Source organism: Rana temporaria, chromosome 2 (assembly GCF_905171775.1).
Source record: "Rana temporaria chromosome 2, aRanTem1.1, whole genome shotgun sequence".
Lineage (NCBI taxonomy): Eukaryota > Metazoa > Chordata > Amphibia > Anura > Ranidae > Rana > Rana temporaria.
The window spans coordinates 224699361-224725736 of NC_053490.1; the positions used below are offsets into that span (position 1 = coordinate 224699361).

The 26376-nt window shown below is 41.0% G+C and overlaps 1 protein-coding gene across 1 annotated transcript in view; it reads right to left on the bottom strand.

Moving 5' to 3' along the window:
- Window positions 1–26376, bottom strand: part of DMD (dystrophin) — a 2981380-nt gene that overhangs the window by 2017414 nt on the left and 937590 nt on the right. Inside the window, exons 12-13 of the mRNA XM_040336499.1 lie at window positions 18590–18740; window positions 12726–12845 (exon numbers count right to left, since the gene is read on the bottom strand). Coding sequence (XP_040192433.1) covers window positions 12726–12845; window positions 18590–18740 — 271 coding nt within the window. The remainder of the gene's footprint in view (window positions 1–12725; window positions 12846–18589; window positions 18741–26376) is intronic.

Sequence of the window (26376 nt, forward strand, 5' to 3'; positions counted from 1 at the left end):
AAGAGCCAATGAAATTGGCTCTTTACCACGTGACCAGCTGTGTCCAATCACAGCGGGTCACTAAATGTAAACAAAACACACAATTGTGTGTAACTTACTGTTGCTGGGTTCTCCTCTTCACACACCGATCCAGTGTAAGGAGGAGATCAGCTAACAGTGAGTTACACATATGTTATACACTACATATGTACTACTGTGCCCAGAATGCCCCCCTAAATAAAAAGTACCTGTTATCTAGTAACTGCCACCAGAGTACCTGCCACCAGAGTACCTGCCACCTCACCAGAGTACCTGCCACCTCACCAGAGTACCTGCCACCAGAGTACCCGTCACCAGAGTACCTGCCACCTCACCAGAGTACCCGCCACCTTGCCAGTGTACCCGTCACCAGAGTACCCGCCACCAGAGTACCTGCCACCAGAGTACCCGCCAAATCACCAGAATACCCACCGTCTCACCAGAGTACCCGCCACCTCCCCACCTTCCACCAGAGTACCTGCCACCAGAGTACCTGCCACCAGAATACCTGACATCTCACCACCTGCCACCAGAGTACCTGCCACCTCACCACCTGCCATCAGAGTACCCGCCACCAGAATACCTGCCACCTCACCAGAGTACCTGCCACCAGAGTACCCGTCACCAGAGTACCTGCCACCTCACCAGAGTACCCGCCACCTTGCCAGTGTACCCGCCAACAGAGTACCTGCCACCAGAGTACCCGCCAAATCACCAGAGTACCCACCGTCTCACCAGAGTACCCGCCACCTCCCCACCTTCCACCAGAGTACCTGCCACCAGAGTACCTGCCACCAGAATACCTGACATCTCACCACCTGCCACCAGAGTACCTGCCACCTCACCACCTGCCATCAGAGTACCTGCCACCTCACTACCTGCCACCTCACCACCAGCCACCAAAGTACCTGCCACCAGAGTACCTGCCACCTCACCACCTGCCACCAGAGTACCTGCCACCTCACCAGAGTACCTGCCACCTCACCACCTGCCACCAGAGTACCTGCCACCTCACCATCTGCCACCAGAGTACCTGCCACCAGAGTACCTGGAACGTCACCACCTGCCACCAGAGTGCCTGCCACCAGCATACCTGCTACCTCACCAGAGTACCCGCCACCTCACCAGCTGCCACCAAAGTACCTGCCACCAAAGTACCCGCCACCTCACCAGAGTACCTGCCACCTCACCACCTACCACAAGAGTACCTGCCACCTCACCAGAGTACCTGCCAACAGAGTATCCACCACCTCACCAGAGTACCCACCACCTCACCACTTGCCAGAGTACCCACCACCAGAGTACCCGCCACCTCACCAGAGTACCTGCCACCAGAGTACCTGCCACTAGAGTACCTTCCAGAAACCAGTACCTGGTTGAGAAATGAGATGTGTAATTTATTCTTGTAGAATGCCTGACAGTGCTACTTCAATGTTTGGCCTCTGTATGTGGCCAGGCTGTGTAAAAGTCTCACACAATGAACAACTTTGTATTAAAAAAATGTGTTTTTATTTTTTTCCCACATATTCCAATATGAGGCCGCGACCTGGGTCCAGCTGCAGCGAAAGCCATCCTCACCACTAGAGGCTCTGGGGAAAACCTGCTGGACCTTAGACTCCGCGCGCCTTGGGGTGGGGAAACTTAGATTAAAACAGGGACAGATTAAAATAGATTAAAATAGACATTTCAAGGGGGGTGCTGTAGTGGATGTGATAAAAATAGTCAAACTAAGATAATGAAATGCCTATTTCAATGCACAAACACATGCTTTATATCACATATGATCATATATATATATTTAACGTATGCAAATAGGTTATTGATTGCTATAGGAATAATCACATATAATCGTAATGCATAATTTACCCCTTTGCTAATATAATGTTGTATTTCAGAGATGCATCACATGGTTTATCAGAACAGGAACTCAGTCTGCAAAAAACAACTATTTTAGGACAGCGGGAAAGTCCCTAAGAACCACAGAACCAGACAGATGCCAGACGCCAGGACGTCACAAGAATAATACTACATATTAATGAGAATGTTGAATATTAATGAATATTAATGAGCATGATCGTGTGTTCGGTCATGCGCTCTTGAATGCACTTGTAATCCATATAAAAACACACGGCTTGCAATAAAAAAGCAGAAGTAACGGTCTTCACCCTGAGACACAAGTCTGAGTGTAGATTATTTACTTTAGTTCGTTAGTTTGTACAAACGCTTCTTATCTAATTTGGCTCAGGAAGCAGATATCAGACACTCCGTGCATTTGGCTCGGGTCCAAGACAGTATTGCCATACTCGGGAGGAGTAGCAGATTGTATTTTGGGGTGTCAGTTTTGCTATGTACATGCTATGTGTTGGTAATATCTTATAAATGGACAACTTCGTATAAAAAAAATGCGTTTTAATTTTTTCCCCACATATTCCAAAAACTTCTGGAAAAAAAATGAACTGTTCAAGACACTCATTATTCCTCATAGATTATACATTTAGGTGTTAGCTTTCCAAAATGGGGTCATTTTGTGGGTGTTTCCATTTTCCTGGTGCTCCAGGGTCTTCAAAACTGTAATAGGTGGTTGAGAAATGAGATGTGTAATTTATGCTCCTAGAATGCCTGAAGGTGCTACTTCAACGTTGGGCCTCTGCATGTGGCCAGGCTGTGTAAAAGCCTCACACAATGAACAACTTTGTATTAAAAAAATGTGTTTTTATTTTTTTCCCACATATTCCAAAAACTTCTGGAAAAAAATGAACCGTTCAAAAGACTCATTATGCCTCATAGATTATACGTTGGGGTGTTAGCTTTCCAAAATGGGGTCATTTTGTGGGCATTTACATTGACCTGGTGCTCCAGGGCCTTCAAAAGTGTGATAGGTTTTCATTAAATGAGATGTGCAATTTAAGCTCGTAGAACGCCTGACGGTGCTACTTGGATGTTAGACCTCTGTATTTGGCCAGATTGTGTAAAAGTCTCACACATGTGGTATCACTATACTCAGGAGGAGTAGCAGAATGTATTTTAAGGGGTGTCATTGCAAGTATGCATGTGCTGTGTAAGAGAAATAACTTGTTATTATGAGAATTTTGTGAAAAAAATACAAAAACAAATTACAATTTTCCCAAGAGTTGTGGGAAAAAATTACAACTTCAAAAAACTCACCATGCCTCTTACTAAATACCTTGGAATTTCTGCTTTCCAAGAAGGGGTAATTTGGGGGGTATTTGTACTTTCCTGGCTTGTTAGGGTCTCAATAAATGAGATAGGCCTTCAGTACATCAGGTGTGATCAGATATGATAATTTTTCAATGATTTGCACCACAGCTTGTAGACTATAACTTTCACAGAGACCAAATAATATACACTTGTTCGGTTATTTTTACTAAAGATATGTAGCAGTATACATTTATGGCCCAAATTTATGAAGAACAATGTCTTATTTACAACATTGTACAATAGAAACTAAAAAAAACAATTCTCTCTTTTTTCACTTATATTGCAAAAAATAAAAAACCCAGCAGTGATTAACCACTTAACGACCGCCGCATGTACTTATACGTCGGCAAAATGTCACGGACAGGCAGAACGCCTGTTTGTGAAAAAAAAATGATAAAAATTTGGTTTGGGTACAGTGTAGCATGACTGAGTAATTGTCATTCAAAGTGTAAGAGCGCTGAAAGCTAAAAATTGGTCTGGGAAGGAAGGGTGTATAAAAGCCCTGTATTAAAGTGGTTAACAAGACACATGGCCACCCATTAACATTAGAATGAAAGAGGTTTAACCTTAAACTATGTAGAGGGTTCTTTACTGTAAGAGCGGCAAGGATGTGGAATTCCCTTCCACCGGCAGTGGTCTCAGCGGGGGGCATCGATGGTTTTAAGAAACGATTAGATAAGCACCTGAATGACCACAACATACAGGGATATACAATGTAATACTGACATATAATCACACACATAGGTTGGACTTGATGGACTTGTGTCTTTTTTCAACCTCACCTACTATGTAACTATGTAACTATGTAGTTCACATACTGTAGGTCATAGGTCTTCAAACTACGGCCCTCCAGTTGTTCAGGAACTACAATTCCCATCATGCCTAGTCATGTCTGTGAATGTCAGAGTTTTGCAATGCCTCATGGGAGGTGTAGTTTCGCAACAGCTGGAGGGCCGTAGTTTGAGGATCCATGCTGTAGGTCATCTAGGCATAAAAATAGGACTGGTTGAGATAAAATTGCAGAGGGCACAGGAAACAGAATTGCACTGGATTTCTGGCAGGATTAACACTGCACTTGTTAAACAGATATAATAAAAAGGCTGTTGATCTTTTTTTTTTTTACCATAGCTAATCAAATAAGAGAAGTTCATGTTTAGAGTTAAAATTGTAATCTGTATGTTGGCAGTACTGCAGAGATCAGGAAACCATACAATTATGGGGAGTAGTTTCTTTGTCAGCTGTTGTGGGAATACAGTCTCTTTCAGCAATAAAGAGCACGTCTTTTTTCAACAAGACTTTTTGGAGTGCGGCTTTCCATCCATTCTCCCACCTGCTTAATTCTATGCATTGCCAGCACCCGTGTGATTCCTGAGTGGACATTGATTACCTGCCTGTGCTCACCTGGAGCGGCGGTCTCCCTACCTATCTCTTTCAGCGGGGACTATTTATATTCCTTGCCACACCTTTTTAAACGTGATAGTATTTAGGACATGTTTGACACCTATAACCAGAGACGATTGCTTATAATATATATTTACCAGGTGCATTACTGATAGATGCAAACATAAAAGCTAATTTTGATACAGCGAGCCGCAATCTTTTATTATTATAAATGCAGTAAATCCTTTGTGAAATACCCTTTGGAGAATGGTAATCCTAATGACTGGGGTTTTGCACAGTTCTCCTCTAACAGTAATGCGAATGTAAAAAAATTAAAATGTGTCTAACAAGATGCAGTGATTTGTTGTTCACAATAGCTTTAACACCTACTGACTTTTTAATATATGTTTTTACATGACTTTGAATTGTGCTCGAATCACCCAAAGTACAAAGGAAGCAATTCAAATATTATAGAGATACAATAAGGTGCAATGTTCTCCAGAATATAAAAGACAGTTGAACACAATCCCAACCCTTTAGGTATAATAATACGTTGAGGTCTAATCAGGGATTGTGGGAAGTTAATTAGAGCCTTTTAGCCACCTGTGCTTGGAGCACCGATTCATCCTATTCTTAAAACTGTTAGCATACTGATTTGTTATGGTTGGCCATATTTCAAAACTGAGGCCAAATAGATTACTCTCTTTTGCCTCCCATTTGTATCCAGCCTTTTTTTATTTAAGACCGCAGACAATACACATAATATTTTATCAAATTAACAATGGCATAATTTATAATAAGGTACTACTGATGTGTCTATTCATAATTGTACAGTCATGCTCATGATTAATTTATGTTTTCCGATTTAAATTACAGACAAATTAACCCAAGAGGCTTGGTGTTGTGCTTATTTCATTGCAGCCTTACTGCAATATTCTATAACATATATATTTGTTCTGTTGTTGTTGTTAAATTAACCATTAATATAACTAAATATCGATAATTGTATAGTAATTCTAGAGCAGAATAGTTATTACACCATGCTACATTAAAAAAAAAAAAAAAAAAAAATACAGTTAAAAGTGCACCTCCAGTCAAAACCTCTTTTTTTAATTTTTGGATAAATTGGGGAAGGATTAGAAGCCCTTTCAGGTTTTTAACACTATGCAGGGCTTCTAGACTGCCTCTCCTTATTTCCCATCCTGCTGACAACATTTTACCAGACCTAGAGTGATCGAAACTCTCCAACAGCAACAAATACAGAAATAACAATTATTTTCCTTAGAAGAGTATGAAAAGGCTAGAACCTAGATTTTTTTTGTTGTTCTTTTTTTGGACCGTGTCCCTGCTGTGGATTTTCCATCACCTTCTGTTTGGTGACATTTTTGTCAACAGAGGAAATGAGGCTAAACTTCCCTGATGGAACCATAGATAGCAATGAGAACCAAATAGGGGTTCCAAACTTTCTCTTCTCTATCCAAAACAAAACAAAAAAATGGTTTGCTATTCACTTTCTCAAAAAATATTAATTTATTTACAAATACCGTAAGTAATACATGCATGGAAGCTGATTTACTGGGGGGATGGTTCACATAGGGGGTTATTTACTAAGCAAGTTTTTTATGAAGCACCTGAAAGTGCACCAAAAGTGCACTTGGAAGTGTAGTCGCTGTACATCTGAGGGGAAGATCTGAAACAATTTTATCATCCAATCTTGTGCAAGCTAAAATGCTGTTTTTTTTTATTTCCTTGCGTGTCCCCCTTAGATTTACAGTAACTGCACTTCCAAGTGCACTTTTAGTGGAAAGTGGATTTGCCTTTTGTAAATAACCCCCATAGTGTAGAGAAATCGTTTTCCCACATTTTGCTTTAGCGCACAGGAAGGGACTGAATGTCACCACACAGCAACGCAACATGCTGCTATGCAGAGAAATAAATGAACTGGCACTATAAGTGCAAACTACAAGTGAAAACTACAAGTGCAAAGTGCACTTGAAATTGCACTGAAAGTGCAGTTGGAAGTGCAGTCGCTGTAACTCTGAGGGGTAGATGTGAAATGAGGGGAAGCTCTGCTGATTTTATCATCCAATCATGTGCAAGCTAAAATGCTGTTTTTTATTTTCCTTGTCCTCCTCGGATCTACAGCGACTACACTTCCAAGTGCACTTTTAGTGCAATTTCAAGTGCACTTTGCACTTGTAGTGCAAAGTGGATTTGCCTTTAGTAAATAACCCCCATTGTGATTATCTAAAACATGCATCAAACCAATCCCTCATTGCAGCTCAATGCAAATGAAAACTGAAAGTTGCCTGCATGCTAAAACTGAGCAGAGCAATATGATCAAGCCCTAAAGGATTTGACACACAAAAAAATGTGGGCATATTCACTTCCATTATCCAGTGGGAAAATCCGTGTGTACATACAGACTGGATAACTAAATGTTTACACAATTTATTTTGTGGTTATTCTCAAATTCTTTACTAAATACAGTATAATACATGAGAGTTTATCTGCTGGTAACAGCTGTAAAGTAATAAACCATGAAAATAAGATACAAAATATTGATTTAGCTTGAAATATAACTAAAGGCATGTTAGTTGTGGATAGAGTGGAGATTAATTAGAACATGCACTAGGTTGGTATTTTTGTCTGTGCCCCCATTAGGAAAATGCACCCTTTCTATTTGTCATGTTTACCATTATCATCAAAAGTGAAAGTAAAAGAACATTCCACATTTTGGGTTGTCCCCAGAAAAGTAATAGAGGGGAAATCTTCAATGGGGGTCCCCAATTAATTCCCTTAATGTTTAGCAATTTTCTCTCACTTCCTGTTTGGGTACTGGACAGGAAATGAAAGTAAATCTTCCCAATGGGAAACAGATGGTGAAAAAAAATCTCGCTTGCTCTATCAAAAATGAAAAAAAGTTTATTCCTATTACAATGAATATAAACATTCCTTGTAAACAAGCATGACAGGACCTCTTAAATATCAGATCTGAGGTCAAAAAGACCTCAGATCTCATATTTACACTAAAATCCAATAAAAAAAAAAAGCATTGGGCGGAAGTGACGTTGCTTCTGCCAGTCAAAGCTATAGAGCTGCGTGGGGCCATTTTTCCCCTGGTATATCTGTGCCACTACTGGCGGCTCCAGTAAGCGGCAGAGACCACTTGAGCACGGCAGGAGGGGGCTTTTTCCCACCACTGATAAAAGTGATCTCACTGCAAATCCACCACAGAGTCCACTTTTATCTGAAAGAGGACTGCCCGCTAAAGAAGAGGATACTGGGGTAACAATGATCTTCCTCTTCAAAGTGCCGCTGTATAATGACAACGGGCGATCCATAAGTGGTTAAGAAATAATTCACTATTCTCTATTGATAGAGGATCCTAATGTTACTTAACCACCTCAGAACCAGTATGTTTCACTCCCTTCTTTACCAGGGATTATCCAATTGTTCAGAATGCCTGAAATGTTGCCCATTCAGCCCCCTGTTTTTGGGAGCTTAACATTATATGTAGAAACGGTATTACTACCAGCTTTTTACTGTCAGTGATTGCTAAGGAAGGGGGAGGTTCTGGCGCCCACCCCATCCCTAGCAACTGCTGAATTCACTAGGACCCTTTACTTACATAGCTGTGAATGTCTGACCATGTAAGCAAATGGACAGCAATAGAGGTGACATTACTATCCAAATATGGCCATGGTCATATGTATTCAAGGAGGTCACTATGTTTCTGCCCTTTCCTTTAAATAGCTGATGACAGTTCATGAAGCGGTCATTAGGTGAGGAGTACCATTGGGACTGGTCATGAGTATTTTCCCTGTATCCCTGTGCAGATACATTTAATGCATTGTTCAGTGCCTTGTCATGTTTTTGTACTGTATATTGTATCTATATTAGAACTCTTCTAGGAATATTATCTGCTAATGGACAGTACGCTAATACAGTGAACCTATATTCTATTCTGACTTTACTAAGTAAACATTAATTCAGTGTCATTCAGTGTCTTATTCATTTTGGTTCTCTGTTTTTTCGTGCTGCCCATTTCTCTTTGCACATTTAGTTTCCACTTTAGTCTGATTAGATATGGGAGAAGTTTCTGGGGGTTGTTTATCCCCTAATTGATTTTATATCTCTATAAATATTTTCAGTGTGATTATGGTCACCAGCTATGATTAAGCATCTATATTGATGTGTGTACCTTGCATCACCACGATGTAACAGATTTTGGATTTTCTACACTGTTTTGCCACGAATAACAGGTGTTATTCGGAGTGCGGCCGTACAGCTGTTTTCTTCAATTTCCTACACTGTTTGGCTAATGTGGGTGCGCATAGACATAGACATGCACATTTCTATGAGCATAGAAGAAAGACTGCACATCATTGTGCACACATAGGAGCACGGACGTGTGTGCACATCCACAGGAGCCTAGTAGCCAATTTAAACCTGAACTTTTCACTAGTTATTTGCTGTATCGTATTCAGCTTTGTTCTTGTGTTCCAGTTTGGATGTGCATTCTTGACCTAGCTTCTCCTCTCTTTTTATTCTTTAGGGTGGACCTGCACTTTAAGTTCCTGATCAGAGTATCTACACCTTGGAACTTGTGTCTTAACCCCTGCAGTCCCTGTCTCAACATCCAGGTCAGATGGAAACTGTGCAAGAGGTCCCCCTCATCATCTCAAGCTCTGTATAAAGGTATTCAAACTTATCAAGCCCATATTCTGACTGCCTATCACACTTCTTGGGGACCTAAAATTAAAACAGAACTAAACCCCTTCAATCTTTTTCAGCCAAGCAAGCTGCCATCCTAGCCTATGTTTGATTTGCAACAGCCATGATGTGATCAGTAATGACAACAGCCATTTAATGGTTTGACAGTTTGGTTGAGAGCCAATGTGACAGTTGGCATTCTCAGCTTGTTTTTTGAAACTGTTAAACTGATGGGTTTACCATAAATAAAATACTTTTAAAAGGAAAACAAAATCGATGGGTTTAGTTCCCCTAAAGGGCAGTAGAAACACCCCCAAAAAGTGGACAACCCAAAGTATTTAATAAGAAGCATGGTGATACTTTTGAAGATTTTGTGGTTTACCATAATATTTTGAAAGTACAAATAAAAAAAATTCTATAAAGTTCTAATTTTAATGAGAAATTTCACAAAAAAGCATGGCCACATAGAGAGTCTCAAAATCCATTAATTTCCTGACTACCTATCACATTTTTGGAGGCTCTAAATTGTTGGGTCAGTAAAAACACAGCTAAAATGTTGTCTACCTTTTAATAAAAGGGTGATCCCTATCAAAGCATCTTGTCCCCATGTCAAAATGTTTGTGGCTTTTGCGGGTTGGGGGCTTATTGGAACCTGGAAGCCCCACTTAATAATAAGGGGTCCTCTAGATACCCTCCATCATAATCACAATGCCCACCACTGCTGACTTGCCAGACAAAAAACAGATGACCCGCCACACACCATGCCAAATTATAGGCATTAATGTGATTTTCCATTCCCCACCAATTTTCCTACATGGCTGGAGATTCCTGTCCATGTAAGTATTGCTTTTATTGACATCGGCATGTAATTAAAATGACTTAGCATATCAAGATTATCTAAACATGTCAGCCATCCATAGTAGTTTCTTTAAACTTATAGGTAGCCTTTTGAATATATTGGGGGCCTCTGCAAGTCTCTTGCAATATGTTGGTGGTCTTTAGTAGCCTTATACAACATGCTGATGGTTTCTAGTAGCCTCTTGCAACATACTGTGGTTTCTAATAGTAATAGGCTTCTCATCTCTATGGTCTGTAACATTGTTGGTCCTTGACAGTCTCTGGTAGGTCCCTTGAAGTTTTTAGGAACATGTTGATAGTCCCTAATAGTCCCTAGCAACATTTTGATGGTCTCTGACAGTCGCTAGATACAAATAGTAGTGTGAATAAAACTTTATTACTAGAGCATCAAAATACTGTGAGGAGTCTGAAAGAAATACTGAAAGAGGCTGAACTGCAGTTTTTGGGCTAAATAAAATATTGGCTATAGCAACCTGTAGCAGAGACATTGATGGAAAAAATGGCTAGCCAAGTGCAGGAAACACACCTAAAATGTGTCCAAGTAAGGAAGGTGTTAAACTTGCTAGGTGGTATAGAGAGTGGGAGTTGAACCCATGTGAAAAAACTGAGTGGGGAATGTAAAGAGAGCAGCTTCTGAAGTCAGTGTAGAATAGGCTGTTGGTAGTGTTGAAATCCTAGAACTAATATTGGCTGCAAGTTCGCCCCATTCGTGGGGGAACACCCAAATTTGCAGGGTGTTCAGCGCTGAACAGTGCATTCTTCACCCTTATTGGGCAAAGCTTTGGGAGGGACCTCCAATCTTTTCGTCAGGAACATCCATTGGTAAGGACACTATATTAATGATATCCTGATGGTGTGAGCAGGTGATTCCAGGTAACTTGACAGCTTTGTGGTTTACATAAACAATAATAGTTATAATCTACAACTCACTAGCACCTGTCATTCTGATATTATAGATTTACTAAAAGTTACCCTACAGGATCATGCAGAGATGGGATCTGTCTACTCCTGCACATATTGCAAACCCAGTTTGGTTAATGCTACCTTTTATGTTACAAGTTGTCATCCATCCCACCCTATCAGGAAGATTCCTGTAGGATAATTTACATGGGCCTGTAGAAATTGCTGTACTGATTTTGCTTTCCATAAGGAGTATGATAGTGTATGCACCTAGTTAGCACAGAGAGGATTCCAAAAGTGAATCATAGGAAGAGGGCTTAGGTTGGCTAGCAGAAAAAAATAGAGATAACTTTTATATTATGGCTTTAAATTGTAATGGTAAATGTTAAGTAATGATTGTTTTTCTATGTAAAATGTGTGAATTATTCATGTCATTTCATTGTGAATTTGTTTTTACAATAATAATAAATCTTATCTTATCTAATCTAAGGGGGAGTAGTATTCATGGCAACAAACCTAGACATACATCTGAGGAATGGGCTGTCATCTTTTTAACCATATATTCCAGCAAATGTGATCGGCTTGAGTTTATTTAGAGAAATGTACCCATCTTATAGATAGAGATATATTTACAATTTTGCAGAGAGGCTGCAGATTCTCAAGTTGCTGTGCATCCATTTACATTTTCCATCTGCTGATAAAACACAACCTACATAACTGTCCTATCCAGGGTGTTTCCCCTGTGACCTGAGTACTTGTAGGTACTGTCATCTCATTTTGAGTATGAAGCTTTTAAATGTCAGGTCAGTGGGGAACAATTTAGGATTAAACAATACATAAATTGTGGTACGAGCTATGCATGTGGTGTATCTGATTGTACTTTGTGCCATTTACAGTATGTAGGATGTACTACCCAATCCTTAGGAATCGGAATCAGGGAACATTACAATCCTAATGTAAAATTTATGTCCAATGCATCAAGACAGTTTAAGCAACCCCATGGGGGAGATCTCTCCTCCTTTAGATTTTGTTGTATTGAGCAAGTAAATTTGGGCCCCAGGGGGGTGACTGCCAGCAGAGACTGTTGGAGAGGGAAGCTTGGCAGATTTGTAAATTATGGACCAGGGTCCTGCAGGGGTTAATCCTCAGATGGGACTTGTGAAACAATCTCACAGAAAATACGGTAATAGGATTTCTACTTAAAATGCAGTTTCTAGCAGTGAAATGCAGTTTTTGTTGTGCATCAAAATGGACAAGTGTATAAATAGGCTCTAATCACTGGCAGAGTTTTCAAATACCCATAAAACTGCACCAAGTGCACATGGCTGTCATTATAGTATATCCAGAGCTAACTTTTTTTTTTTAATTTAAAGATATACAGAGGTGTAACTAGAACCTTCAGGGCCCCGATGCAAGGAACCATGAAGGGCCCCCTGACTTCTAGTCCGGGGGCTCTTTCTAATGATTGTGGTGTCCTTTTCTCCCATCACAGGGCCCTTGATTATGGTCCTGCAGCAGGACCCCTTTTACACATTTGAACCGATCGGACCACCCATAACTGTTTACCTTAAAAGCATGATATATTATTTTATATATGCAGACATACAGTATATTTGCATCATTTTTGTACTTGCCTGTAATTGTTCTTCTAAGGCAGCTGTAGTTTTATCTCCACTTGCTTCATCCACCACTACCACCATGTGAGTAAGAGAATTTACTCTGACTTGCTCTTGTTCTAAGTCATCCTGCAAAATCTACATGAAGACAAAAAGACAAATAAAACATTAGAGAGAAATATGACTTAAAATGAAAGCATATTTAATGCCAAAGCATTGTTTTAAAGAGTGGGGATTGATTAAAACCCTTTTTTTTCTGTCTGTGTCCAAGTGTGGGAATTTCCCCTTTTCAGAGTCACAACAAGAAGTAAGAAGTAATCTGACAAAGTGAAGATCTAGAGCACTTTATATACAATCAAATAGTAATACCAATATTGCTAATAATATTAACTTCTTGCTGACCAGCCAACAGTTTTGTTTTTACCACTGACTGGTGGCCTGTGCAGGCACTGCAAAGTACCCGTATGTTTCTCTGCTCAGGCGCAATGTGCAGCTCCCCCGCGGCACACAGTGTGCGATATGTGGCCAATGTTTCCACAGCAGATTGCGGTGCTTGGTATTGGGTCAATGTAATTGACTCAGATACCATGTGATCGTTGTGCAATCACTTGTCACCCAGTAAACAACAGTCATTAATGGAATCCATTCATGTCATCATTGTTTACTACTGTGTGATTTGTGAAAGGTCACCGGTGATCAAATGGGACCTGGGCCAATTACAGCACCCTGTACTATGTGATAACTTGGAAGTGCACTTGGAAGTGCAGTCGCTGTAGATCTGAGGGGAAGAAATAAGGGGATGCTCTGCTGATTTCTATCATCCAATCATGCGCAAGCAAAAATCATTTTTTTTTCTTGCATGTTCCCTTCAGATCTACAGCGACTGCACTTCGAAGAGCACTGTAGGTGCACTTGTGGATTTCCCATTAGTTTCCTCATTTTGTTTTTATTTGAATTTTCTTGGTCCAACAATTGACAGATACAAGTAACATAATTACAGAAAAAAAATAAACACTAATTAAAAAAATACAGTTATTTTAAGATAACAGTAGATATCTTCTTCCTACCATTTCCCCTTGAGACCATTCCCTTGTATCTCCCTTCCCCCCCTCCCACCCTCCCTACCCCATCCCTACAGAGCGTACCTCCCTTGTAGTTGCCTAACCGAGGGAAGAGGGTAGACCACACAGATATACTTGGTGTAGCCTTAAGTTATTGAAGGGGAGAGTCTTCCAGGCGAATAATGTAAATAAGGACCACGTTAGGAAACCCCTCCTAGATGGTTTAGGGCGGATAGACCGCACAAAACCATTATAGACAGGGAAAGTAGAGTTTTAATAGACCAAGGCGGATAGCCTCGCTGGAACCCCCTACAGAGCGTCTCCAACAGCCCTCATCCAAGGTCCCCACAATCTCACAAATTCCCCACACTTGCCCTGTCTAGTGAAGCTCACTCTTTCGCTAGAGATGGTTAAGTTAATGGTTGCTACCCAGTTTTCTACAGACGGGGGGACGTGTGCCTGCCATTTTTGGGCTATTATCTTGCGTGCCTGAAATAGGCATCTCAATACTGCTTCCAGATTGCCTGAAGGGACTCTATTGTCCTCCATACACCCTAAGAGGCAAGTCATAGCCACTGGGTCGAGGGAGGACCCAAAAGTCTTGTTGATCCTCTCAATTATCTCCACCCAATAGCTTTAGAGCCTTGGGCACTTCCAAACCATATGTATGAAATCCCCTTTAGCTTTACACCTTGGGCATTCGTTGTTTTGCCTCGACACTAGTTTGAACATTTTTTGGGGGGTGTGGTATACCCTATGCAATAAAAACAGGTGAGACACTCAATGCTCCTCGTTGTAAGATCCTGTCCCACTGTTCAGGAGTTACTATCCCCACATCCCTTTCCCACCCCTCTCTGCTCTTAGAGGGACCTGCTCTACTTATTGCTCTAACCCCCAGAGTGGTGTATATTCCTGAAATTAAGCCCTTAGATGTTCTTGCCTTAATAACTTTGAGGCAAAAAAAATAGAGCTTTCTTTTGGTGGTATTTGATCACCTCTGCAATATTTTTTTACTTTTTGCGAAAATAAATATCCCCCAAAAATATATATTTTTTTTCCCTCAGTTTAGGCCGATACGTATTCTTCTACATATTTTGGTAAAAAAATAGCAATAAGCGTTTATTGATTGGTTTGCGCAAAAGTTATAGCGTCTACCAAATAGGGGATCGTTTTATAGCATTTTTTTTACTATTAATGGCATTGATCTGCGATTTTTATCATGACTGCGACGTTATGGCGGACACATCGGACACTTTTAAAACATTTTTGGGACCATTGTCATTTTTACAGCGATCAGTGCTATAAAAAAGCACTGGTTACTGTGAAAATGACACTGGCAGTGAATGAGGTTAACCACCTGGTGGCGCTGTAGGGGTTAAGTGTTCCCTAAGGAGTGATTCTTACTGTAGGTGGGCGTGGCTTGCTGTGACACTTCACTGATCGTGTTTCCGATAACAGGGAACACAATCAGCGACGGGCGAAACACATCGTTTTGCTCGTCGAGTTCCTTGTAAGGCCTCGTACACACGACCGAGGAACTCAACGGGTGAAACACATTGTTTTGCTCGTCGAGTTCCTTGTTCGGCTGTCGAGGAACTCGACGTGCCAATTTTCTCCATTCCCGTCGAGGAAAAAGAGAACATGCTCTCTTTTTAGCTTAATAAGTTCCTCGACAGTTTCCTCGTCGAAAAATGTACACATGACCGGTTTCCTCTGCAAAAAAAAAAAAAAAACAGCAAGTTTCTTGCTGTTTTTTGCCGAGAAACTCGGTCGTGTGTACGAGGCCTTACTAGGCAGAACGGGGAGATGTGTTTACACTAACATCTCCCCGTTCTATCTCTCCATGAGACGATCACGGGTATGCCTGCGGCGATCGAGTATGCGGAACCCGTGGGAGCGCTCACAGAGATTGTGGCGCGTGCCCACAACAGCCGCTTCTTAAAGGGGATGTACATGTACATCCTTTTGCCTGCCCGTGCCATGCTCCAGACGTATACCTGCGTGCGGCAGGTGGCAATCGGTTAAAGTAGCACAGTGCTGAATAGTAAAAATACCCTGGTGATAAAAGGGGGAAAACCTTTTGTAGGTCACGTGATTAATAAATAAATCAATGTGACATAGTACACTTTACACATCTGTGTATATTACCTCATTATGTGAGAGTATATTTCAAATGATGGAAAATAAAAATTACTGGACTTGTAAAATAAACATGACACATTTTATATAAATAGCTTTGCCATGGAACACACAGAAAACAACTGTTTCTTGCTTTTGCTGCTATGAGTAATATCTTATTCAAACCATTTATTAACAGCATGACTGCATTTAGTAATTTAGTAGTTATCTGCTTGTGTTAAACACAATCTTTCCATTTTGTAATAAATGAAAGTAATAGAACTAGGCTAGCCTGTCTAATTATCTTTTCTGTCAAAATACAATCTCCCTCCTCTCTCTCACAATTTATGTAAAAGGTGGCAATGGACAAAAGAAGTATAAAACTCAAAAATTAAAGAGGAAGTCCATTCATGAAAGATAAAAAGGATTTCCAGGCAGTTACAATAGCTACTAATGAACTGAAGAATCTTCTTCCTGTACTTAAACTCCTTTCTCTTCTGTCAGGTTCTTTAATGCTATATGGCCGCTTAACCTGACGTTCTTTTTGCTATGCAGCCCATGTTTGCTACTGACACATTGTCTAACTCTATGCATATAAGTGTCTACAAAAGGAGATATTTTTTTTTTGCAAGACAGGCTGTAAAGTAAACTCAACATCCACTGGGGTTTAAAGTATTACATGACTCTTGATTAAGGGAAAACTACTGTGAAAACATTATTTTAAGGGATTAAAAAAAAACTAATTGTTTATTTTTTTATTAAAAACCTGTAAAATAGCTAGAGAACAATTGTACATGCAGGCCTACCTGCACACACTTCTTCCCTGTGACTGCTTTAAAAACACAGCATCTTGTTAACTTTTCTGTGAAGCCTCGTACACACCCCCGAGAAACTCGACGGGCGAAACACATCGTTTTCCTCGTCAAGTTCCTTGTTAGGCTGTCGAGGAACTCGACAAGCCAATGTTCTCCATTCCCATCAAGGAAATAGAAAACATGCTCTCTTTTTGGCTCGACGAGTTTCTCTACAGTTTCCTCGACGAAAATGTACACACGACCGGTTTCCTCGGCAAAAAATATCTCCCAGCAAGTTTCTTGCTAGTTTTTGCCGAGAAACTCGGTCGTGTGTACGAGGCCTGAGTGTATTGAAAGAGTTGCATCAAAGTGAAATGATGTAATCTCCAGCAAATACTTTCATTTTCCTGCCAGCAACTAAGGGGTTAATTCACTAAAGGCAAATAGAGTGTTCACTTTGCAAGGGAATTACCCCAGAGCCAGGCAAATGAGGTGATGCTCCGTTGACCTCAATCATTCAATATGTACAAGCAAGCTACAAAATGCTGTTTTTGTTTTCTTTGCACATGAATGGGTATTTTTTGCAAAGTGAAATTTAACCACATTCATTAAGCTCTGGGGAAAACTCCCTTGCACCATGCAACTTTTAGATATATTTAAATATTTTTCCTGAAAGATATACGAATTAGGTTCTACCAATCCAATTTTAATATTTGGAAATGCACCAAAAAGTGCCAGCAAACAATACCTTATCATTTGCCCCAACAAACCACAACTGAAGTATACAGATAAGGCAGTGAGTGTGACACAGCCTAAAATATTAGAACAAAAGTGAAGATAGGTATTAACCAACAGGCTTCACCGTTCCTTTTATGGAAAAATATTTTATATGACAAATTTACCATTTCAAATAACCTAAGGTGACTTTTATATTTCACAAACTTAATAATACAGAAAGCCTACAGTTTTTAGAAAAAAAATAAAATTATAAAGATGCATTTACAAAACAGCAGAACTCAGCTGTATTTCTGAAGGTTATCTTTCAGTTAGAATAATGGTAACGGACCAGTGGTTTCTATGATGCACAAACAAATCAAGGTCAGCTTTGTTATAGCCAAAGTGTCTTTGAAACTGACTAAAAGTGTCAATAAAAAAAAAAAGACATAAGGTGTAATTCACGAAAGGCAAATCCACTTTGCACTACAGGTGCACTGCAAGTGCACATGAAAGTGCAATTGGAAGTGCAGTCACTGTAGATCTGAGGGGGACATGCAAGGTAAATAAAAAACATAATTATAGCTTGCACATGATTGGATAATAAACTAATTTCAGGTCTTCCCCTCAGATCTACAGTGACTGCACTTCCAAGTGCACTTGTAGTGCAAAGTGGATTTGCCTTTTGTAAATAACCCCCATAGTAATGCACTAGGAAAAAGAGAGGTCAATCTGATACAACAGTTTAATCAGTCAGTATGTATGAAAGTTTATTATACTGGCTATTTACAATGTATGTTATATGGCCCAATTGTTTTAAAGAACAAACAAAATACATGTAAAAAAGCAAAATCGATAGTAATTTATGTTTATATTTTCCATAAAAGGTTGATATTAAAGGGTGAGCTGACCCCAAAAGTAATATTTTAGTTATTGGTTAAGACGGAGTATGTCAGTGGCCATAACTTTCTTTGTGTTTTATACTGCCATATGGAATTTTCCTGCTTACATCCTCAACTCCAGGAGAGTTCCTGCTTACTTATATTATTCCATCTCTTTCTGGTGGATTCTCAATTAAATGAAAAGGATTCAAAATCCAAAAGAGAGAGTATGGGCCCTACTGCAGCAGGTGCACAAAACCAGTCATTGGGAAATATTAGAAATAGTAAAGTGGTTAGTATACAAGAAACCAAACCTTATGTTCTTCTATTTGGCGCTTTATATCTTCCAAGTCAGGACCCAACATTTCCAAATCCATTTTCTTAATCCGATTTTCTGTTTGCGAAAGCCAGTTGCTTAACTGTTGAAGCTGTTGATTTTGCAGGTCCATCAAAGTTTTATGTAAACTGAAATTAGAAAAAAAATATAAAAAATGTATATTAGCACACCTTTTATATATGCCTCTAAACACACACATACAAAACTGTTCTGGTTTTAAAATGTTGTTAGGCACTTGGTAGAAAAATAAATACAATTAGAACAAAAACAAAAATTACATACTGTATTTGCTGCAGTCAGTTATTAGCATTAACACAGCAGTTTTCTTGAGTCCAGCTCATAACATATTTTTTTTAACCTAATGATCCTGCCAATCGATACTTTTATTTTCCACATTCTTTAATATGATGACAGCGCAGTTCATTCTGCACTGAAGTTACTATAGAATTGACACCCTCTGCATTTTAGATGAAATTAGGTCCTTTTGCTGCTAAAAAAGGCAGCAAAAATGTAACTGTATGGTTTACAGATAACTGTTGTATCTTGAAATAAATGTCACATTTAACAACTTTGATTTTACTAACTCCCCTTTAAAATGGGTGTCTCCGCTAATTGGAATCCACTTGATGAGTAGGCAGTTGATCCCTGCTGAGCAGGCAGATGACAGGTCCGTGTCCGCTCCAAGCCAATATGCAGAGCAGACACAGACACAGTCCCACTCTCCTCTGTGCGGGCAATCAGATGGAAATGGACTGCCTGTTCATTTCCATCCAATGTCATCTAATCTGCCAGATGGATGGGGAATAGGACCAGGGCCGGCCTTAGGTGTTCAGGCGCCCTGTGCGAGATAATCCTGTGGCGCTCCCCCCCCAAATGGCCCCATGTAAATTACTGCGGTGGCTTAGGGCAGGCTGTGGTGGCATAGGGCAGGCTGGGGTGGTATGGTGCCAGGTCAGGATTCTATGTAGGGACATGTGCAGCAATCAACTTACAGCATGCCTGGAGATGCTGCTGTGTCCTCGTTTCTCCTTCAGCTGTGGGATCAGCCAGAGTGAAGGAGTCTGTGGGAGGAGTGGAGGAAGCAGCCACACCCCCAGCTACGCCCACCAACTCAGGCTGCCTCTGGAGACATTGGAGATCCCTGAGGGACAGCATTAGATGGGGGAGTGTTACAGGCAGGCAGCCCCCGCACGGCTTGTGGGGGGGATAAGAAGGAACCAGGAAAACAGCGCAGCGGGTGTGAGCTGTGAGAGAGACAAGGGGGAAGAGGAAGGGGAGCACTCTGGCGCTTGAGCGCCCCACCTCTGTGGCACCTGGGTGAACTGCACCCCATCTAGGGTCGCCCTGATGTGACTCACATTCTGTGAGCTGTGTGTGCCACACGGTGCCCCCTGTTGCCCATGGCGCCCTGTGCAGCCGCATGACTCACACACCCCAAAGGCCGGCCCTGAATAGGACCACCATCCATCTGTTTTTGGTTCGAGTTCGATGGTGGTACGTGTCAGTGGTTATGTGTCGGCTGACATCCGCTGCTCTATAAAGGTGACTGGAAGGTCCAATCAGGTCTGCCTGAAAAACTGACAAGCGGACCTGATCAGACAGCCTGTGTGAAAGTGGCCTTACACATGCACAGTGTTTAACCTCCCTGGCGGTATGATTCTTTCAGATTTTAGGTGCTAAACCTGGCCCACAGACATTTTTGCTGCTCTCCTATTCATTGGACAGTGGCAAGTGGCCAGTATGATAGGGCTGGATGGGGGCGGGAACAACTGGAGTTAACTTTTTACATTAAACAGCAGGTGATTGGTTGTCAGGCGATCCTAGCAACCAATCACCAGCCTGTTAATGTGAAAAGTTAACTTCAGCAGTTCCAGCCCCCATCCAGATCTGTGATGCCGATCTCTGCTCTGCTCACTATGCACCTGTGTAAGGTAAGAGAATTCTACCTACACTGTGTGTGTTTGTGTAGGGAGGGGTTGGGTGCAGGTGGAACAGAGGAAACTACAGTAGGGGTGTGCAAGGAACAGATAACACTGCTTTGGGGGGCACAGTAAACCTTCTAGGGGGGGGGTGCAGAGGATACTATGGGAGTGATGTGAAAGGGGACAGAGGAAACTGCTATAGGGTTACAGAGGACCCATTCTTCCCTGTGGACAGGGCCCCCATCACCCCTGGGGACAGAGACTCCTTCTCCCCTGGGTATAGGGACTCCTTCTCCCCTGGGGATAGGGACTTCTTCTCCCCTGGGGACAGTGACCCCTTCACACTTGGTGACAGAGACCCCCTATCACCCCTAAGGGCAGGAACCCCATTTTCCCTAGGGACAAGAACTAAATTTCCAGACCATGCTGGCTAGCAGGGCTAACGTTAGCCACCCTTGGGTGCCAGGATGAGAGAGGCGGCAGTTATTTCCAAATTCCCAGCCACATGATCCCTCAAGGTGACTTAGCTTTGTATTAGTGAAGCACTGTAAAGTGAGGTAAACCTGTACTGTTATTATTACTACGTTAGGATTATTATTATCTTAATTTATTAGCAGGTGAATGTGGCCCTCCATGCATTCACATGCATTGAATCCGGCCCTTAAGTCGAAAATAGTTGCTGACCCCTGGTCTAACTGGTCCTAAGTGTTATGCTAAGATTTTTAAAACAACTTAAAAAAATATTCCTTTATTTCCTTTCTCCTTTTATCTTTAGGTAAGGAAATTAACCAATTCAAAAGACTTTCAGACAAAGGGAACAAAGATGACTTCTAAGAAACATCAGTCTTTAAATCAGCAGTTATTTGTATGTTAAATAGGACTCTTTAAAGGCAAATGCCATTTTAGTGAAAACCCAACTTCTGCCAATTTGTTCATGAAGGTCTGTTAGATATTTACGGCTGTCTGTGTCCTATCTTGGGATATTTCCTTTACCTACAGTTATGCTTTTAAGTTTATATAGTTTGTAAAACACTAGTCATTTTTCTGCACTAATGCCACAGAACAGTCTGCTTACAATATGCTAAACAGTACCCAGAGAATCCATAAAACAATTTTTTTTTTTATCTCTTCCATAAAGCATGAAGGTGGATTTGAAGTGTGCCAACTACAGCAGCCCAGGGAATTTAGCTATAATTGATGGCAAGCTAAATGCAGCACATTACCAGAAAATGTTGGAGGAAAATTGGTACTCGTTGGACATTCATATACCAACATGACAATGATTCTAAGCATAAGGGCAAAGTTGACCCTTTATTGACCCACCAGAAAAAGTGAAGGTTTTGCAGGGGCTGTCAACAAAAAAAACCTTGCCAAAAAGGATGAACAGTTTCACCCCAAATTAAAAAATAAAGGACCTTATTTAAAAAGTACAAAAGACTGCAAGCTTAGCATTGATGCTAAGGGGACAACACATAGGGGGTTATTTACGAAAGGCAAATCCATGTTGCACTACAAGTGCAAAGTGCACTGAAAGTGCACTTGGAAGTGCAGTCACTGTAGATCCGAGGGGCACATGCAAGGAAATAAAAAACAGCATTTTAGCTTGCACATGATTGGATGATAACATCAACAGAGCTTCCCCTCATTGCAGATCTTCCCCTCAGATTTACAGCAACTGCACTTCCAAGTGCACGTGGCACTTGTAGTACAAAGTTGATTTGCCTTTAGTAAATAACCCCCACAGTATTAACCTCTTGACCACTGGGCACTTAAACCCCCTTCCTAACCAGACCAATTTTCAGCTTTCGGTGCTCTCACAATTTGAATGACAATAACTCAGTCATACAATATTGTACCCATTTGAAATTTTTGTCCTTTTTTTCACACAAATAGAGCTTTCTTTTGATGGTATTTGATCACCTCTGCGGTTTTTATTTTTTGCGCTATAAAAGAAAAACGACAGAAAATTCTGTAAAAAAAAAACAAAAAAACTTGTTTCTGTCATATTCACAGGTTATTTCTCACACACATCATATGCTTACCACGAATTACACCCCAAAACACATTCTGCTATTCCTCCCGAGTATGGCGATACCCCATGTGTGCGACTTTTACACGGCGTGACCACATAGAAAGGCCCATAATGCAGGGAGCGCCATCAGGCGTTCTGGAACACCCAGACCAATTCTTACAATTACATAGAACCCCAAAACATTATATATGCAGAGTATTGGGGTATTGCGGAGTATTGGGGTATTGCGGAGTATTGGGGTATTGCGGAGTATTGGGGTATTGCGGAGTATTGGGGAGTATTGGGGTATTGCGGGGTATTGGAGTATTGCGGGGTATTGCAGAGTATTGGGGTATTGCAGAGTATGGGGGGTATTGCCAGAGTATGGGGGGTATTGCCAGAGTATGGGGGGTATTGCCAGAGTATGGGGGGTATTGCCAGAGTATGGGGGGTATTGCCAGAGTATGGGGGGTATTGCCAGAGTATGGGGGGTATTGCCAGAGTATGGGGGGTTTTGCCAGAGTATGGGGGGTATTGCCAGAGTATGGGGGGTATTGCCAGAGTATGGGGGGTATTGCCAGAGTATGGGGGTATTGCCAGAGTATGGGGGGTATTGCCAGAGTATGGGGGGTATTGCCAGAGCATGGGGGGTATTGCCAGAGCATGGGGGGTATTGCCAGAGCATGGGGTATTTGCAGAGTATTGCGCAGGGATAGCTGAGCTGGAATGGATCTGTGACTGCAGTTGTCCAGCCACAGCAGTGCTGACACCCCGCGCTCCCCCCCCTCTCCTCTCGCACTGTACCGAACGGTACAGAGAGGGGAGGGAGGAACCGGCGTCATCAAATGACGCCGGTTTGTTGACAAGTGATCGCTCCGTCATTTGACGGAGCGATCACGTGGTAAACGGCCGCTATCAGCGGCAATTTACCGTGATCCGTGATGCGCCGGGTCTTCTAGACCCGGCGAGCACGGACACTTCCGCGAGCGCGCCCCAGGGGACGCGCAAACGCGGAAGTGCACGAGGACGTCCCAGGGACGTCCTGTCACAGTAACTCGACCGCGCTGTAGCAGTATTTTTGCTATAGCGCGGTCGGCAAGAGGTTAAGAACTGAGAGTATGCACATTTTGGAACAGGACAATTTAATTATTTAACTTTATTACTATAATTGTTTAATAATTGTACTATTCTTTAATAGTCTGCCTTTTACAAATTCTGGCAGAAGTATGTAAAGTATGAGAAAATCTGTAATTATCACAGGGACAAAAATGAATGTAACTATCCTAAGTGGAGTGGCAGAAAACAATAAAAATATGACAAAAGTAATACAAGTTTACCACTGGGGAAAAATGGTAAAACTAAAACCCTAAAAAATAAGTAAAATAAAAACAAACTTTAGTCTGATTTAGGGTATAATAGAAAAAAAAAACAGTACGTGTTTTATTCATTCATGTATAGTTCTATCCAGGAAACAGTGTCAAATATAATACAATATGCACAGTTTGGTAAGTATTGCTTTCTGCCAATGTCTACTGCTATTTGTTCCTTTGATTTTTTTTTCCCCACCTCTAACTATTCATGGCTCTTTCAATCATATAAAACCAAACAAACCAATAATCTTTTTTTCCCATAAAATCTGTAATAGCGCAGGTACCTAGCTGAGAAATGACATTTCTGAATATGTGCAGTAGCTGTGTAATTCACTTAGATCTGCTTTAAGCTCCTACACCTAAACAGCATAGAGCAAAAATCCCACTGAGACTAAAACAAACATTTGAACGATGAAGAAAAAGATTGACATGTCGAAAACATGGGTTCAAATCACACACATTAAATTCATCGGTAGCCTTATTTTATTTATTTTTTAATACAGTACATTGACAACTTATTTTGCAAGCAGACACCAATAAATATAAAGTTTGTCAGACAATTTCATGACCAATGTCCATTAAATTATAGCAGTCTTCCATGAACAATAGAAAATACTGTATTTATCGGCGTATAACACGCACAGGCATATAACACGCACCCTAACTTTAAGAGGAACGTTTCAGGAAAAAAACATTCCACAGCCCCCTGCGTATAACACGCATGCACAGTTTACCCTCTATTTTTAGGGTAAAAAAGTGAGTGTTATACGCCAATAAATACAGTACCTGATTTTTCTTAAGTCAGCTGAATTTTTTAAGGCCTATTGGGTGCCATGTAGTAATGGATGACTCTGCCAAGGTTTTATTCACAAAGGGATTCATCTTGTTTAAAATTGGTGAATCTAAACTTAGAGGTGAAGATAACATGCTTTTTTATGATATGGTTTTAGATTTCTTTAAAGGGCACATGCACGCAGACGAAGCCCTGCTCCCGCTGTGATTTAACACAGTGGGAGCCAATAAACTGGTCCGTTGACTGAGACGCCAGCCGAAACTCACTGATCATTCTAAGGACAGGCAGAATGGCAGATCACCATTCTGTGAGGGAGGAAAATTGAGATCTTGTGTTTCTGCCAATCAGAAACACAGATCTCTCTTTTCCTCCTGTCGCAGCATTCCTCCCACATTTGGAAAGCATTCCCTAGGAGCCCACTTAACCGTTTAATTGCCCCTGATGTTAACCCCTTCTCTGCCAGTGTCATTTATACAGTGACAGTGCATTTTATTTTAGCACTGATCACTGTATTGGTGTCACTTGTCCCAAAAAGTGTCACTTAGGGGTTTATTTACTAAAGGCAACTCCACGTTGCAATACAACACTTGGAAGTGCACTTAGAAGTGCAGTTGCTGTAGATCTGAAGGGAACATGAAGGGGAAATAAAATACTGCTGTTTTTCTTGTACGTGATTGGATGATAAAATCAGCAGAGCTTCCCCTGATTTCAGATCGTCCCCTCAGATTTACAGTGACTGCACTTCCAAGTGCACTTTCAAGTGCACTTGCAGTGCAGAGTGGATTTGCCTTTAGTAAATCAACCCCTTATAATAGAACATGTTTGAAAAAAAACCAATAGGAAATCTCTATTGTCTGTGTGCAACTCCAATGGAGAAAAAACCCACACATGCTCAGAATCAAGTCGACGCATTTTGCGTTTTGGACAGTCAGAATTTGTTCTTACAGTGTGTATGCAAGACAGCTTGAAAGGAATTCCGCCGAAAAATTTCATTGGATTTTAGGCCATCGGAAACTCTGATCGTGTGTACGGGGCATTAATGTCAGATTTATCTGCTGCAATATCACAGTCCCGCTAAAAATCTCTGATCATCGCCATTACTAGTAACTTAGAAGGAAGGAGTACCTGCACTTATTCTCTGAGAAAAGCTCCTTCCAACCTACCTGGAAATTTATTTTGTAGACACCAGTCTCCTATGTGCTAATCTAGGCACCATACAGTACATTACAATAAAAATCAAATCAAAACTTTTATTTTAGTTTTGAACAAAGCATGACAGGGATAGTCTGTGTTGCCATTGAAAAGATTTTCCCTCAATTCCTGTAGGGGAGAGATGTGATGGAAAATGTATCCAGTTGGTGTACAAACTGCAGCAAAACTATTTTTTTCAGTAAAATGGGCAAATGGAAGGACCTCTGTCGAATTACTGTAATTGTCTGTGTCCTCTAGTCACAATGACAATCCCTCCCCTCATTTTCTGTACAGCTGTCATAGGGGCAGAAATGAAGGTGAAATCTCATCAGCTGGGTTAAAGATAGCAGTAAAAACTGGACAGAAGTATTTTGAATGTCCAAAGTCTATTCATAAATAAAAAAACATTTGCAGGAGTAATGAGCTTTAAGCTTTGGTCACACTATCAACAATTTTGTGTAATACTATATTTGTGTA